A 16710-nucleotide genomic window follows, 5' to 3' on the forward strand; every position below is an offset into this window, starting at 1 on the left:
AGCGGGGCCCTGGCGCGAGCTCCCTGCAGGGCTAGAGAGGGGCACATACAGCGAGCCCTCGTGCACGGCTGAACAGGTGGCACCCTCAGTGAGAACCGGGCATGAGTGGAAAGAAGACCCCCTGGAATAAGGCTCTTATTCAGGGGTGGAGCGGAGGCGCCTTCAGTGAATGCCGAGCAGGATAAAAAGGAGGTAGTGATAGGGAGTACCGGTCAGGGATGGAAAGGAAGGTCCTTCAGTGACTACCCTGCAGAGATGAGCAGTTGGTAGTTTCAGTGAGTACCGGGCTGGAGAGGAGGCGCCTTCATGAGTACCGTTCAGGGGTGAGCAGGAGGGGCACCTCAGTGAGCTCCGCGCAGGGAGTGACCCCCGTGCACTGCACGACTGGTGCACGACGCACCTTACGCACCGGGAGTGAGGAAGAGGCGGCGGGCGCGGCGATGGATGAATGCAGCATCCTGAGGCGGCGGGGGCTTCAGGTGAGTTCCGCATAACCTTGGGGGATGGAGGGAGGGGCATGAAAACAGTCCAATAGGTCACCTTTGTAAATTATGCGGTTTCGACAGTAGGTGTCTGGGACACGCTTTGATAATCTAATTTGTGCCGCATGTACCGCTCTACTCCGTGTTATTCCAGGTTGTGAGGTACCTGTCTGTGTCCGGCATGTTTGTGTTCGGCTCTACTATCAGAACCACTGGAATTATGTGGCAGGGCAACACCAAATTATGTGGCAGGGTTGACTAAATTATGCTTCAAGAAAATGCAAAATATGTGGCACATTTTTTAATAGTATTACTTTAATATATATTTTGTAATTTTTACACATAGTAATACCGCCTGGGCAAAGATTTCACCCACTTAGTACCAGTATAACATTCAAATACAAAAGTAAAAACTGAAAGGTGGCCAGGTAACCTTTTCGAGGAATCTTCCATTGGGCGAGAACTTTTTAGTAATGTTTCGTTTGAGCTAGAAACATTTTTTTTGTTAAAATCAGCAGATTATGCAGCAATGATGGATTATGTAGCAAATGCTGCAAATCCATAATTATGTGAAAAAAAAGCTGTGCCCGCATTATACCATAAATAATTCCAATGTCTCTGACTATTGTACATGTGTCCGGTGTAGTGTTATGTCACTGGGTGTGATATGTGTCCAGTAGGTTTATCCCAGGCTTCATGTTAGGTGTTGTTCTGAAGTTTGTGTTGTTAGGCTGTATTGGTTCGTGTTGTGTAATTGTGTATTCTCTTCTATATGTCATGTGTCTCGCAGTGCTCTGCTCAGTGGCGTAGCAAGGGTGGGTGGGGGGTCGACCCGCCCCGAGCGGCACAAGTTTTGGGGCGGGGCCTGCCCCTACCACTCTTACCTGCCGAATGCCGCAACTAGTCTAGCTACCCCTCTGGTTCTGCTATGTTACCAGTGCTTAATTTGAGCCGGTGGTTGCCTGTGGTCCACCTGCACTCATTTTTTAGACCGGTGCTTACTTTTCCTCATCAGACATTTTACAAACGAGAACAAGAGAAGGAAAACACACACAGGGGACAGAAGGAGGGAGAGAACGATGGAAAAACCGCCACAGAGGGAGAAAGCAGGATCCTGCAAGAGTGAGATAAAAAGGGGGGGGGGGGGTCTGGTAATGGACGAAGGAGGCCTGAGGTGTACTCAAGACCACACAGCCTTGGTATTCGATGCGCTGACATTTAATGTCGCCGGCTTCTCATCAGAGCTTGGGGCACCGGCATTCATTCTTCTACAAATTAAGCGCTGTGTGTTATAACATGCTGTCACGTGTTATGTTATGACATGAAACAGAATGTTTTCTTACACACCTCTATGGGTTGAACAATGATAACCTGCTCCGTTTGTCGAATATTCACACTTGTCTGTGGGCTTCGATAACACGCACAGCTCATGGACTCTATCTGTGGGGTATTATTATAAGCATAGTTCATGGGTTAGATGCATGTTTTCTCTCTTTTTACCAGCTGGCACTTTCTAGTAAGTGCTTTCAATTCCCCACTATAAGCTCTCAAACAAAGTATCCCAATTTCTTATCTTTTATGTTCCCGTTTCTTCTTTCCGGAATCGTGTCCTATAGCAAGTGGGTTTCTTATTCCTGTATTGGGTTTTCCCAAGCAGATGGGGTTTTACAGACTGAGTTTTCGTGTAGGACCAGAATCCTGGGTTCTATTTATTGCTTCATAGTTCACACCATGACTAATTGTGTGATCTTGGAAATAATAGTTGTTTTTTTGGTGCCAAGAATTGCAAGCATTAAGAAATTTGTTAAATTAAAAAATTCTGCGGTGTATAAAAGGTATTACATTTACGTAATAATGCGGTATGTGTGTGGTATGTCTGGTCCTTATATTTGACTGTACCCGTGGCAACCCCCACACGCCCTTGATGGTGACCGCGTCTTTCTGCTGACATCTCCACCAGCTCCCCGGAAGTTCTCCTCGCTGGACTGTCATTACACACTTCAGTCAATGGTGGGTGGTGGTAGAACACCATTACTGGAACTCAGGCATCTGGACGTAAAACCATTAGTCCAAGATCAGCCAATGGCCCCGCCTGGAAGCCGGGATTAGAAATGTTACATGTAGGAATAATCTAAGATACTTTAGTCACAGGTCAAAATAGAACAGGACCTTGTAATGAAAATAAAAGCATATAAAATAAAAACCAAAAAACAACAATGAAAAAACACAAAAATAAAAACAATAAAGCCATTTTTCATTGAAATAATCTGGCCATTCGCTTTCACTGAACCGTCCTCTTTGTGCATGCCAATGGGACTCCTGTATTGGCGTGTCTAGTCAAAGTACTTTGAAATGCTGTCTTCCTATCTGGATTATGCATCTGGCAAACGGTTTTTCGTTAATAGCGATCATTTCCGTGGTGTGGCGTCCAAAGGACGGGACGTGGGTCCAGTTCGTACTTGTTGAGTTCAAGAGCCGGGGTTTCAACCCCAGCTTCCCTACTCCAGTTTTTGGCTACACTTTATTTAGCAAAACTAATAACCATTTCGACAATAATTGCTGTACACAGCAAAATAACCACAGTTCAAAAAGTCATAGACAGTTTGGGTGATAATAACATGTTTGTGTGCTATATACACTTAGCCAAATCATGTGATCTTGTGCACATTACTTTTTTTCCGCGTGTCTCGATTGTTCTGTGTATTAACATTAGGCATGGTTTGCAGGGAGAAAAACAACTGGTAAGAGAAAAAACTGAAAGAGCAAGGGGAGACATCGACGCTTTAACACTTTTCAGAAGACATGAAATACCACAGGGAGGGCCTGGTTATAGACGAAAGAGAGACACAGTAACACAGGGGGAGGGAGACACCGACTGTGGAAGGCACTAATGTTCGGAGAAGGAAACAGAGCCTATGAGCTGGCCCACTGGTTTTATGCAATGTCGCAGCTGCAGAATTTTCCACATAATTATGGATATGCTGCATTTGCCACATAATCTATTATCTGCTGTATAATCTGCAGATTTCAGAAAAAGATGTTGTTTCTAGCTCAAACGGATGAAAAGTTACTCAAAACATTTGTACACATGTTGCTGAGCAGTGGTGGGCCCTTCAGAAAGGTTGACTGGTCCCCTTTCTGTTGCTTCTTTTTATATTTGGGTGTCAAAGTGGTACTAAGATGAAACCCTTGCCCAGAAAGTGTTAGCAGTAAGAATGCCAAAAGAATGAGGTAATAGTAACACAAAATGTGCAGCACTACACTGCACAATTTAGTCAACCCCACTGCATAATTTTGTCCTCCCATGGTCAGTGGTCAAAGTGGGGTAAAAAAAGTTGAGGAAATGTGGGCGGAGAATAAGAGGGCGGGAGTAAAATGAGGATTGGGTCAGTGGGCGGAGCCAGACAGAGCAAAACATCCTCATTTTTGATATTTTTTGTCATTTCACTGACTAGTTACAGCTTATTATATAATTTAATTTAATCAATAGATACACATGTTTATTTAAGGTTTAATATGAGTTATTGACAGTAAAATACATTCAAAAAGTGGATACGTTTCCAATCACAGAATGTCCCAAATATCCTTAAATGTGGAATCGCAAGCCATTTGTCTCTGGTCCATGGAGTTTATGTCATCAGCACTTCTCCCTTTTTCCACAAGTGCAGTTCAAACATGAATGGCAAAATATCCTAGTTTGCAAATCTTTTCCACATAATTATGCCTCTGCCATATTTGCCACATATTACAACATCTGCTGCATAATCTGACAATTTTAACTAATAAATTGTTTGTAGCTCAAACTGATCAAAAGTAACAAAAAAATGTGACTTGTGCTGCTGTGAAGTGGACGGCCCTTTGGAAAGGGTGACTGGTCGTCTTTCTCGCTGCTGCATTTGTATGTTCCACTGGTACTAATGAGGCACAATATTTGCAGAGACTGTTAGTAAGTGTAAAGATGTAAAAATAGTTAAGTATCGGAACATGTACCACATTACGCTGCAGCCTCTTTTTGCTGCATAATTTAGTCAACACTGCAGCATAATTTTGTCCTCCATTGCTGCAAAATTCCAGTGCCCCCAAAGCAGGCAGCATATGTTAAAAATGCCTGTGCATGCAGCAGAGAGACTGTGAAGTTTGCAAACTGAGTTTGGTGTGCGTGCAAATCCTGCATTTACAATCCCTGGTGAGTTGCAGCTACCACTGCTGAAACAAGGCCAATGGAGGTACCTATGGGTGAGGCGGACTGGCCTCAAGGGTACTGTGACCTCAGTGAAAGAGTCACTGTTGCTCTAGGGTGTGCTGCTTCGTAGGCCTGCCCGCACAACTGGCAGTGAACGTCAGTATTGTGGATTGTGATGGACAGGCCTTCAAGGTTAACCCACACTTGCCACCGCTAGGGTCCACCTGATGATGCTAAGACACCAGGGCTTCTAAGGTCTAGCACAGGAATGTGCTCCCTCGGGACAGTGGTCTGGGGGACTGGTTATGAAGGTTGAACTTTGTTCCCTAGTTCCAAATTCGGCAGCTCTGGCCATAGTGCCACATCCTCTCACCCACTGAACACCATACTGCCCCACTGAGAAAAACACGCACTGCCTTCAGCTACAACCCAATTGTGCTGCACTATAAACACCTGGATGCGAATCAATTCAAATTATGCACTAGACAAGAGTAATATGCTGCCTAAAAAAAAGTGATAACATCCTGGAAAAAGCAAACACTCCTAGGGAAAGTTATGTTATGTTAACTATAGTTTATATAGCACATAATCACCTGCAGGTCTCTTAGCGCTTGGAGAAAGAGCTCAGATACCCTCTAGCGTCCCTGATGAGCACCAAACAGACAGAACTTTGTCCAGAGCGTCCCTCAACAGAATGGTTTTGAGGTGTTTCCTGAAGGGGAGGAGGGCAGGTTCCTTACGGAGGTTCACAGGCAGTTCGTTCCAGAGTTGGGGAATTAGGACAGAGAAAGCTCTGCCCCCTTTAGATGCAGTTTTGGCCCGAGGGTGAGCCAAAAAACCTGCCTCGGATGAGCGCAGTGTGCGTCCCGGTGCCTAACTCACCAGGCGCTCCTTGATATAGCCAGGAGTCTGACCATATGCGGCTTTGTGGGCAATGCAGAGGCCCTAGAACTTTGCTCTCTGCTTGACCGGGAGCCAATGCAACTTATGCAACAGAGGGGTGGCATGAGCCCTTCTAGGGAGCCTGAAAATCAGCCTAGCTGCATCGTTCATGGTCACCTGCAGCTGGCCGATTAGTTTCTCAGGGAGGCCCATGTACAAGGCATTGCCATAGTGCAACCTGGATACAATCGTGGAATGCAAGATTGAGCAAAGCATGTGAAATGTAAGCAGGGACAACACGGCCACCTTGACGCTTTTACACTCACTATTCAGAAAACAATGAGCATTTTTGCCTGAAAAGTTAAGGACATGACTGCAGGGCCCGGAAGGCACCCATTTCAATGTCCATTGCTTATATCCTTACAAAACGTAAGCAGTATGGTTTACAAAGACCACATCCCTGAACACAGAACCGTGGTACACATTTTATAAACTAAAATAAGGAAAACAGCTGAAAAGGATCACCTTAAACATTTTCCACTCCACGCATCAATTAGACATTGCAGTACCTCCAGAATGGTGCACTTCCCCACCCGGGGAAAACAATTCCGTTCAAAGAAAGATGAGAAAACGAAAGTAGCGCTTCACTGGCAAACTTGGCAAAGTGGCGCAAATGAGTTTGGGTGTGAATAAAACCAATCTGGCCACCTTGTGACCACTCTGTCTTGCTTTATTTAGTTATTTATTTATTTTTTCGTGTTTTGAACCTTTTTTTTCTCTCCGTCCCGAGGCTGCACTTTGGAATAGAAAAATATCAGAAAAAGTGGAGCGAGACAGAAACCGAAAGAGAGGGAATAAGAGGAAGACATAATGAGAAAGTGGGAGGGGCAGCAGCAGAGCAGGAGAAGTGGACACTGTCATTGTCTTGTCTGGGCAGGAAGGAAGAGACAGAGACCTTTTCCTTCTGTACACACTCCGCCTGTCTCCGAACAGGCGCAAATGGACGTGCTTTATTTATAGGCCTTGGCTATTTCTGCCATCCGGGGATGCATTTTTTTAATAAAAAAAAGTTGGGGAACGGATTTTATTAAGTTAAATAAGTCGGGGCACACCGTGCCTTGACAATCCTTCCCACTTCGACCACTGCCCATGGTGTATAACTCCAGTGGCACTGCCAATGAGAGACAGAGACGCCAGAACAACGGTACACGGAGACGTCAAGTGTGGGAGAAATGGACTGTGAGACACCGAAAAACCCAAACATTAGTACAGGAGACACAGAGACACTAATATTGATACATGCACTTGGGGGTCAAACACTGTTGGACCTCCTGTCCTTGGGGTAGCTTGGCTGAGGTCAACAGGCGTACATCTCCACTTGGCCTCTCATGCTTTCATCCCACTTAGCCCGCAATCTTGCGCAGCACCACTCAAAAGTAAGGACACTACACCGATCAAGTTTTAAAGTTTACTTGAATTCTTCCAATTCACTTCTTTTACGGAAATTCTCAGTTCCACATGACAGAAATATGCATTACACTTACTTTTCAAATGACAGAATTAATCCAACAATACATTTCATAAGGTAGTCTCTAAAACACCCTCTGAGCTTCCCCTCCCGCCTTGCATCTGGAGACCTAGTTACATTCCTACAGGACGTGCTTCAAATCACATTTCAAAAGAGCATTTAGTCCCTTCTAAACATTCGATCCGATGGTTCCCCTCCCAACTATACCGCCTGACTCTTATACTGCCAAATTTATCCAATCTCTGCCTTTTAGGCGCTACCTTGGACATTCACTGTGGCTGGCAACTCATTGGTTCATTCTAGACGGACTACAGTACTCTGCTTATTTCCTAACCAACAACTCATAACATTTACATCAACATGGTATTCGAACTCAAGCTGTCACTGGATGGGAGGTTGCTTCACCTCAACACCGTGTGGGAGGGCTGTATTCCCCAATGGTCAGTCTCGTGTTAATTCAAGTCTCTTTCCCCGTGCTATTTGCCAAGAGCCTGTGTTCCCCAGTAACTGAACCTAATGGATATCAGGACAACTCCTGCCCGCTGCGGCGTACTCCCAGGTGCCCTCCGGGGACTCTCTTTCCACCCCCACCTTCTAGTGCCCCGCTTACTGTGATCGCGCTGGTTGTCCCCTCAGTAGTAGCGCTGAATCCGGCACTGAAGGGTCCTGTTCCAGGGTGACTGAACTCACGGCACCCGATGGGGAAATCCTGCCGTAGAGGCAGAGGGCGTCACTCTAGGCACCCCCACCGAAGTGCCTCTAACAACGCTTACTCTTTGGGCGGGTGTCCTCCGTTGTCGCTGGCCTTTCCTTGACGCTCTCCAACACTATGGGCCTCACATCCCGGGGGGGGCGTGGCCAGCCGGCCAGGCCCCGGGTCGATCCGGACTCAGTTGTGGGAGGCGCCCGCTGCCTTCACAACAGCGTGTCAAACGGGGCGCGGCCTTCCTTAGCTACCGGCAGCAGAGAGGGGCAGCGCTACGGCCCTTCTCACGTGATTGGAGGATGCCGGCCTCCAAGCCTGTCGCGTCCCTCTCTTCTCTCAGGCGAATCTCCTCACCCGCTCCTCACAGGAAGCCTCTTCGCAAACTCCCTTCAGCCGCGAGCCACCTCCAGAGGACAACAGGAGCCCTCCGATCTCGGGGTGGCGGCGGTGATCGTTTCAGGTAGGGTCTCGTGGTGAGGAAGAGTAAAGGGGGGGGCCAAATTAAGGGTGCCCGGACGTCTTCAGTGCAGCTAGTTTAGAGTCCAGAACCCTCTTATTTCCTGGGGGATGAGGATAGGGAGTCGGTCACAGACTGCTCCTGGACCTCTTTCAAGGAGTCTGGCCACTGGATCTCCAGATAACGCTGATCACCATATCTCCGACTGCGTTCAGGGCCCGGTCGCACGGTTAGGGGTGATGTCACCAGGAGTGGAAATCTATGCAGGCCCTTAAACCTGTCCGTTCCTTTTCCAGCACAACCACCTCCTCACACAGGCGCCTTCCTCCTGTTTGCCACGCAGTCCCCTCTATCCTAAAATGGCTGCCCTCCTGCCACCTCTATTTATCACCTTGGGCCTGACTTGCCAGAAGGGCCCAGAAGGTTCCGGAACCTCTCATGGCAGTCATGGCCCAGGTGCTGAAGTGACAGTTGGAGCCACCATTTTGTGCATCTCACCTTCCTCATCTATTTTCCTCAGAGGAGCACCTTGCGTCTTTCCCTCAAGTGATGTGGGAGAGGCGCCCAGAACCTCTACATCAGCACCCAAAAGTTAGGTAGACAGAAAAAATGAGGAGGGGGGAAAGGGACATAAATAATAAAAAAAATGAGGAGGAAACTGCCAAAGGGCTGACAGGTCTAACATTAGTACAGGAGACACAGAGACACTAATATTGATACATGCACTTGGGGGTCAAACACCAACTGGCCAAGGAGGTGCAGATTGTGGGAGACAGAGCAACACACATCATGTGACAGGCCAACAGTGGCATCGAGAACAGAAAGACATTAACGCTGGGGTCACAATACACCAACTTTAGAATTGAGAGGTCCACAAACACTGAGACAGGGAGACACCTACAAAGGAGGACAAGCACTCGCAATGCAAGAGGTCTCGCATTTACGACAGTTCAAGCTATTGGCATTGTCAATGGCAATGCCTTTTATTTATGTGTTGCTTTGAATACAGATAAATAAAAGAGGAGTTAGAGGGAGAGGAGTTGGCCTAACGGCTAGGGCGCTCGACCTCGGACCTGGGGAACCGGGTTCGAGTCTCGGCAATGACGCTGAACATCCTGTGACTCTGGGCAAATTACTTAGTCTCCCCGTACCTAACAAAAAAAAAATGAATGTGTCCTCATGTAATGTAACTGGTGCTATGTAAAGCGCTCTGATGCCTGATTGGATTCGGGTCAAGTTCGCGCTATATAAAACTCTGAAAAAAAAAAAAAAAAAAGAGCATTGTCATTTACAATGCCAATAGCTTGAACTCTCGCAAATGCGAAACTTATTGCATTGCAAATGCGTTTGTGCTATAATGTTTAAAAAAAAGTGTTAGGAGAGTGCTTGACTGCAGGCAGGACAAAGCTATTAGAGAAAATAGTGCTTGGAGGCTGTAATTAAAGTTTACCGTGCAACAACAGACGCAACGGGGGGTGTCACCATGGGAGGTTACAAAATGAGACAAGGGGGTACTAAGGAGGGACTTCCAAGCCTATTGACCAATGAACAGCCACAGTTTACAGTGGACAATGACACAAGCCAATGAAAAATATGGGTGGAGAGTGGGTGGAGCTTCAAGTCCCTACCTGAATAGAGCATGCCTCGCAAGCAGGCTCGAACTAAAAGGAAAAAAACACTAGGTCAGGGAAAGCCAGTGGTGGGAAATGTAGAGACACAAACTAAGAGTGTGGTAGACTGCCGCAATCTATTTTAAAGGCCGTCCACCAAACGTTTTACATTTTCAAACTTCTAAAAAACGAATTACCTACATACACTTAGAGTTTTCTTGCAGGGTGTTCAGATCATTTTTGTTTTTTCCTGTCCCTCACTGCCAGGTTCCTTCTAGGAGTGATGTCCTTCTCTGATGACTCCTACTTCCTGGGCCATCAAAGGAAGTGTGACGTACAGCCAGTGGTGTAACACAGGCCTCCACATCCCCCGCGGTGTGGGGGACCTGAGCTTCAGGGGGCCCCCTCAGCACAATAGTCAATCCTAAGAGCTCCGGATTCAATCAGGAACGGGGGCCCATTCATGTACCTTGCAAGGGGCCCCCCTCAACTTTCATTATGCCAGTGCATAGAGCTGTGGGTTCTGTATATGGAGTGCTTGAGGTCCTCCCGTCTCTAAATGAGGGGGGCGTTTGCAACAGTGTACCCTAAAGCTCAGCATCAGGCCCAGAGTTACCCACAGGAAATCTAGTGTCATTGGTCGTTATGTTTCCAGCTGTAAACATGATATTGTGCTTCAACCCCTGTTATTACTCATTCAGATTTCACCATGTATATAACCGGTGATACATACACACCTATTCAGTGTATTAAATGGAAATATCAAGTGGAATTACTCACTCTTAAGAGTATCTGTATCTCCTGAGAAGTGCAGGTGCTCTCCCTTTCAAATGGAAGAAGTGCAGGTACTCTGTTCCGGACAGTACCGGCCCATTTAAAGCACTGTGCACTTAACATGTCAGCTTTCAGTTTGTAGAAAGGACGCGGTTTCTTCCGACACCTCCCAATCTCAGCCCTGAGCTGACCCAGCACAGGAATCTGCGGGGCTCTCTTGCCTTTATCAAACTACATGTGGGTTTCTCTGGCCAGAGAGGGGGTTCTGCTCCCCCAGTGGACAGCACATCTTTCTTTGCGGCTTCTCTTTGAAGTGACAATAACCAGAGGCCGTCGTCACGGGTCCTTCTCCCACAGGACTGGAGTCTGAATATTTATGGAGCGTGCCTTTTATTTCTGCTCGGCTTGATGCTCCCCGCCGGCATCCTGCAGGGGCTCCCGGGGAGCACAGGAGATGCTCACACGCTCACACTCAGGGGAGTCCCTGTAGAGCAGTTCTAGAGCAGCAGAAAGACCAGCCCGCCCTGGGAAGTCCTCACTCTCACCCGGCACAGAACAACAGGCTCCCCACTCTGCGGAGCGTGCACTCTCCCTGCAGCAAATACACAGCCCACCCGGGGGGGGAGGTGCACTCTACACGGCACAGCACAACAGGCTCCCCACTCTGCGGAGCGTGCACTCTCCCTGCAGCAAATACACAGCCCACCCGGGGGGGGGGTGCACTCTACACAGCACAGAACAACAGGCTCCCACTCTGCGGAGCGTGCACTCTCCCTGCAGCAAATACACAGCCCACGGGGGGGGGGGGGCACTCTACACAGCACAGAACAACAGGCTTCCCACCCTGTAGAGCAGACGCTCTCCATTAGGCCTGGGCGGAGTTAACAGAGTTCCGCTCCACTGCGTGCGTTCCACAGGTGGTGGAGTTCGTTTGGTCACGCCATTCATGATAATCTTTAGCGCCGGGTGTTTATTCCGCGCTGGACAATCAGCACGAATAGACCATGCGCAGCGCAAGAGGGCACTGCTTCTTTCTGAAGCTCGAGTAGATGTTCTAATCGTGCGGCAGCTTCCTCAATGCGAACGGATGGTTTCTCAACGAGAACAGGGAGGTGGGCTAGCATTGGATTTTTTTCACTCCCTCGGTGACAAGCACAAGTGAGGAAAAAGCTCCACTTCGCGGACTGGAGTTTTTCAGAACTCTAGGTGCTCTGCGGAGCGCAGAAAACTCTGCAAATGGAGCGGAATTCACCACCCAGGTCTACTCTCCATACAGCAAATGGGCAACCCTCCCATGGGGGGGTGCACTCTCTATACAGCACAGAGGGACAGGCATTCTCCCCAGGGGAGCACACTCCAACTACACAACAACACTGGCAGCACACACAGCAGAAGCCACATTCTCCAAGAAGAGAGCATGGGGCAGAGTTGCCCCAGGTCACCACGCCCCTTCCCCTATACAATAACATTAAAAGAATAGGCATCATGTGGCCATTGACACTAATAGTATCACAGGAAATGATGCCATGTGACATTTGACCTGATGGCCTATGTCATCACAGGAAGGGACATCTTGCGACCTCTGAAAGGCCATCGCATGGGAGTTTCTTCAATATAGGTATACTCTAAGTTTAGTAAAGGGTCGCCTTGAGGGGGTCGGTAGGGCTGTCTCTGCTAGGACATATTAGAGGGAGGATCACTCATTGATTTCCTCGACCTCTCGCTGTGTTACTCCTCTTGTAAAATAGTGCAGCTGAAGTAGGAACAAAACACAATGTAAAAGAATCATTTGTTTGAGAAAGCAAAACAGTGTCTTAGAGAAATACAAGAATATCTTTTTTGAGATCTGCAAGGTAGGACTTACCACAACTATCAGAATTTGGCACAAACGTGCAGTGGGGGGACAGGGGGTCTTTGTTGGGGAGAAAGACATGCCTGTACTCGAATGCATAGGAATTTAAAGTACATGTGCTGTATTACAAACTATGCTATGAAAAAAAGCAGTGCACATACAGGCACCTATGGATATTCCCCTGTGAGTTTGCAGCTAAGGAGCATTCATTTAATACCATTAAACTGTTCTTTCGCTCTGTTCACAGAAGCAGAACAAGGGTTCCTAAAATACAACTTTCTGCTCACAAATATGTTAATATATTCTAGATCTGTTTGGAGCTCATGTGTAAATCTTTTCATATGTCCAACTCAAGTGCAAAAGGTGTTAAGAGGCAGATGCATCAAGGTAGGCTTTTGCGATTCCTTAATTGCGATTATTAAGGAATCGCAACTATGGAATCGCAAAAGCCTACGCATGTAGGAATCGCTAAAAAAATAGCGATTCCTACACATTCCTTAATTGCGACGCGCAAATTGTAAGTCACAATTAAGGAATGGCTTCCCAGTCATTCCTATGGGCCTACCGCTTGCAACCGGTTTTTCTTTTGATGCATGTGGCCCTTATACTTTTAGCTAAACAGAACTGCTTGCTGAAAAATGCATGCCAGTGTATTAGCAGTATGTGGTATGTTTAAACAGAAGACCGTATGAACTCCTTTAGACTGGCACTCAAAAATGACCAGTACTACGTTCAGTTTGTTGAATAGATCCTGATGTCTTATTCAACATGAGAAAGACAAAAATCCTTCTCACTGTGATATATTCTCGCATAATTTGAAGGTTTAAGCAGTAAAAGTGTTGCTTGAAATAGACATGAATGCATCGATGCACAGAACGCGTGCTGGTGTCACGGCGCAGTGCCACGGTGCCAAGAGGCAGGCCAGGGGTGGTGGCCGCTTCCTCTGGTGACCCCCCACTCGACATCCACGAATGTGTACACGAACCGGAAATGACCCCCCTGAAGGCACCAGCAATTAAACTCTTACAGCGCTGAACGGCAAACGATTCAAATACAGCTTCATAAAGCAGAACGAGCGGGCTCGCTGTCACTGTAAGGGCCCGGTACACGAGGCGCGTCATTACCGCCGGGACTGGTACCGGGAAGTAAGGGCACTGCACGTGCTATCCCAGTAGTGTCACTGCCTACTCTTGGCACTGCACGTGCTACCCCAGTAGTGTCACTGCCTATCTTGGCACTGCACGTGCTACCCCAGTAGTGTCACTGCCTATCTTGGCACTGCATGTGCTACCCCTGTAATGTCACTGCTTACTCTTGGCACTGCACGTGCTACCCCAGTAGTGTCACTGCCTACCTTGGCACTGCACGTGCTACCCCAGTAGTGTCACTGCCCATCTTGTCACTGCACGTGCTACCCCAGTAGTGTCACTGCCTATATTGGCACTGCACGTGCTACCCCAGTAGTGTCACTACCTATCTTGACACTGCACATGCTACCCCAGTAGTGTCACTGCTTACTATTGGCACTGCACGTGCTACCCCAGTAGTGCCACTGCCTATCTTAGCACTGCACGTGCTACCCCAGTGGTGTCACTGCCTATCTTGGCACTGCACGTTCTACCCCAGTAGTGTCATTGCTTACTCTTGGCACTGCACGTGCTACCCATGAAATGACACTGCCTATCTTGGCACTGCACGTGCTACCTCAAAAGTGTCACTGCCTACTCTTGCAACTGCACGTGCTACCCCAGTAGTGTCAATGCCTATCTTAGCACTGCATGTGCTACCCCAGTAGTGTCACTGCCTATCTTGGCACTGCTAGTGCTACCCCAGTAGTGTCACTGCATATCTTGGCACTGCACGTGCTACTCCAGTAATGTCACTGCCTATCTTGGCACTGCACGTGCTATCTCAATAGTGTCACTGCCTACTCTTGAGACTGCATGTGCTACCCCAGTAGTGTCACTGCTTACTCTTGGTACTGCACATGCTACCCCAGTACTTTCACTGCCTATCTTGGCACTGCACATGCTACCCCAGTAGTGTCACTGCCTATCTTGGCACTGCATGTGCTACCCCTGTAGTGTCACTGCTTACTCTTGGCACTGCACATGCTACCCCTGTAGTGTCACTGCATATCTTAGCACTGCATGTGCTACCCCAGTAGTGTCACGGTCTATCTTGGCACTGCACATGCTACCCCAGTAGTGTCACTGCCTATCTTGGCACTGCACATGCTACCCCAGTAGTGTCACTGCTTACTCTTGGCACTGCACGTGCTACCCCAGTAATGTCACTGCCTATCTTGGCACTGCACGTGCTACCTCAATAGTGTCACTGCCTAGTCTTGGCACTGCACATGCTACCTCAATAGTGTCACTGCCTACTCTTGGCACTGCATGTGCTACCCCAGTAGTGTCACTGCCTATCTTAGCACTGCATGTGCTACCCCAGTAGTGTCACTGCTTACTCTTGACACTGCACGTGCTACCCCAGTAGTGTCACTGCTTACTCTTGGCACTGCACGTGCTACCCAAGTAGTGTCACTGCCTACTCTTGGCACTGCACGTGCTACCCCAGTAGTGTCACTACCTACCTTGGCACTGCACGTGCTACCCCAGTAGTGGCACTGCATATCTTGGCACTGCACGTGCCACCCCAGTAGTGTCACTGCTTACTCTTGGCACTGCACGTGCAACCCCAGTAATGTCACGGCCAATCTTGGCACTGCACGTGCTACCTCAGTAGTGTCACTGCCTACTCTTGGCACTGCACGTGCTACCCCAGTAGTGTCACTACCTACCTTGGCACTGCACGTGCTACCCAGGTAGTGTCACTGCATATCTTGGCACTGCACGTGCTACCCAAGTAGTGTCACTGCTTACTCTTGGTTCTGCACATGCTACCCCAGTAATGTCATGGCCTATCTTAGCACTGCATGTACTACCCCAGTTGTGTCACTGCTTACTCTTGGCACTGCATATGCTACCCCAGTAGTGTCACTGCTTATTCTGGGCGCTGCACGTGCTACCCCAGTAGTGTCACTGCTTACTCTTGGCACTGCACGTGCTACCCAAGTAGTGTCACTGCCTACTCTTGGCACTGCACGTGCTACCCCAGTAGTGTCACTGCATATCTTGGCACTGCGCGTGCTAACCCAGTAGTGTCACTGCTTACTCTTGGCACTGCACGTGCTACCCCAGTAATGTCACGGCCTATCTTGGCACTGCACGTGTTACCTCAGTAGTGTCACTGCCTACTCTTTGCACTGCACGTGCTACCCCAGTAGTGTCACTGCCTATCTTGGCACTGCATGTGCTACCCCAGTAGTGTCAGTGCTTACTCTTGGCACTGCACCTGCTACCCCAGTAGTGTCACTGCTTACTCTTGGCACTGCACGTACTACCCAAGTAGTGTCACTGCCTACTCTTGGCACTGCACGTGCTACCCCAGTAGTGTCACTGCCTATCTTGGCACTGCACGTGCTACCCAAGTAATGTCACTGCCTACTCTTGGCACTGCATGTGCTACCTAAATAGTGTCACTGCCTACTCTTGGCACTGCACGTGCTACCCCAGTAGTGTCACTGCATATCTTGGCACTGCACGTGCTACCCTATTAGTATCACTGCTTATTCTTGGCACTGCACATGCTACCCCAGTAGTGTCACTGCTTACTCTTGGCACTGCATGTGCTACCCAAGTAGTGTCACTGCCTACTCTTGGCACTGCACGTGCTACCCCAGTAGTGTCACTGTATATCTTGGCACTGCACGTGCTAACCCAGTAGTGTCACTGCTTACTCTTGGCACTGCACGTGCTACCCCAGTAATGTCACGGCCTATCTTGGCACTGCACGTGTTACCTCAGTAGTGTCAATGCCTACTCTTGGCACTGCACGTGCTACCCCAGTAGTGTCACTGCCTATCTTGGCACTGCATGTGCTACCCCAGTAGTGTCAGTGCTTACTCTTGGCACTGCACGTGCTACCCCAGTAGTGTCACTGCCTGTCTTGGCACTGCATGTGCTACCCCAGTAGTGTCAGTGCTTACTCTTGACACTGCACGTGCTACCCCAGTAGTGTCACTGCTTACTCTTGGCACTGCACGTGCTACCCAAGTAGTGTCACTGCCTACTCTTGGCACTGCACGTGCTACCCCAGTAGTGTCACTACCTACCTTGGCACTGCACGTGCTACCCCAGTAGTGGCACTGCATATCTTGGCACTGCACGTGCC

At 48.5% G+C, this 16710-nt stretch overlaps 1 protein-coding gene across 1 annotated transcript in view; it reads left to right on the plus strand.

The window, feature by feature from the left end:
* Positions 1–370: 370 nt before the first annotated feature.
* MAST3 (microtubule associated serine/threonine kinase 3) overlaps positions 371–16710 on the plus strand; it is a 268364-nt gene continuing 252024 nt past the window's right edge. Inside the window, exon 1 of the mRNA XM_085638360.1 lies at positions 371–479. Coding sequence (XP_085494486.1) covers positions 441–479 — 39 coding nt within the window. The 5' untranslated portion in view covers positions 371–440. The remainder of the gene's footprint in view (positions 480–16710) is intronic.

Source organism: Triturus cristatus, chromosome 12 (assembly GCF_964204655.1).
Source record: "Triturus cristatus chromosome 12, aTriCri1.1, whole genome shotgun sequence".
In the NCBI taxonomy this organism is placed as follows: Eukaryota; Metazoa; Chordata; class Amphibia; order Caudata; family Salamandridae; genus Triturus; species Triturus cristatus.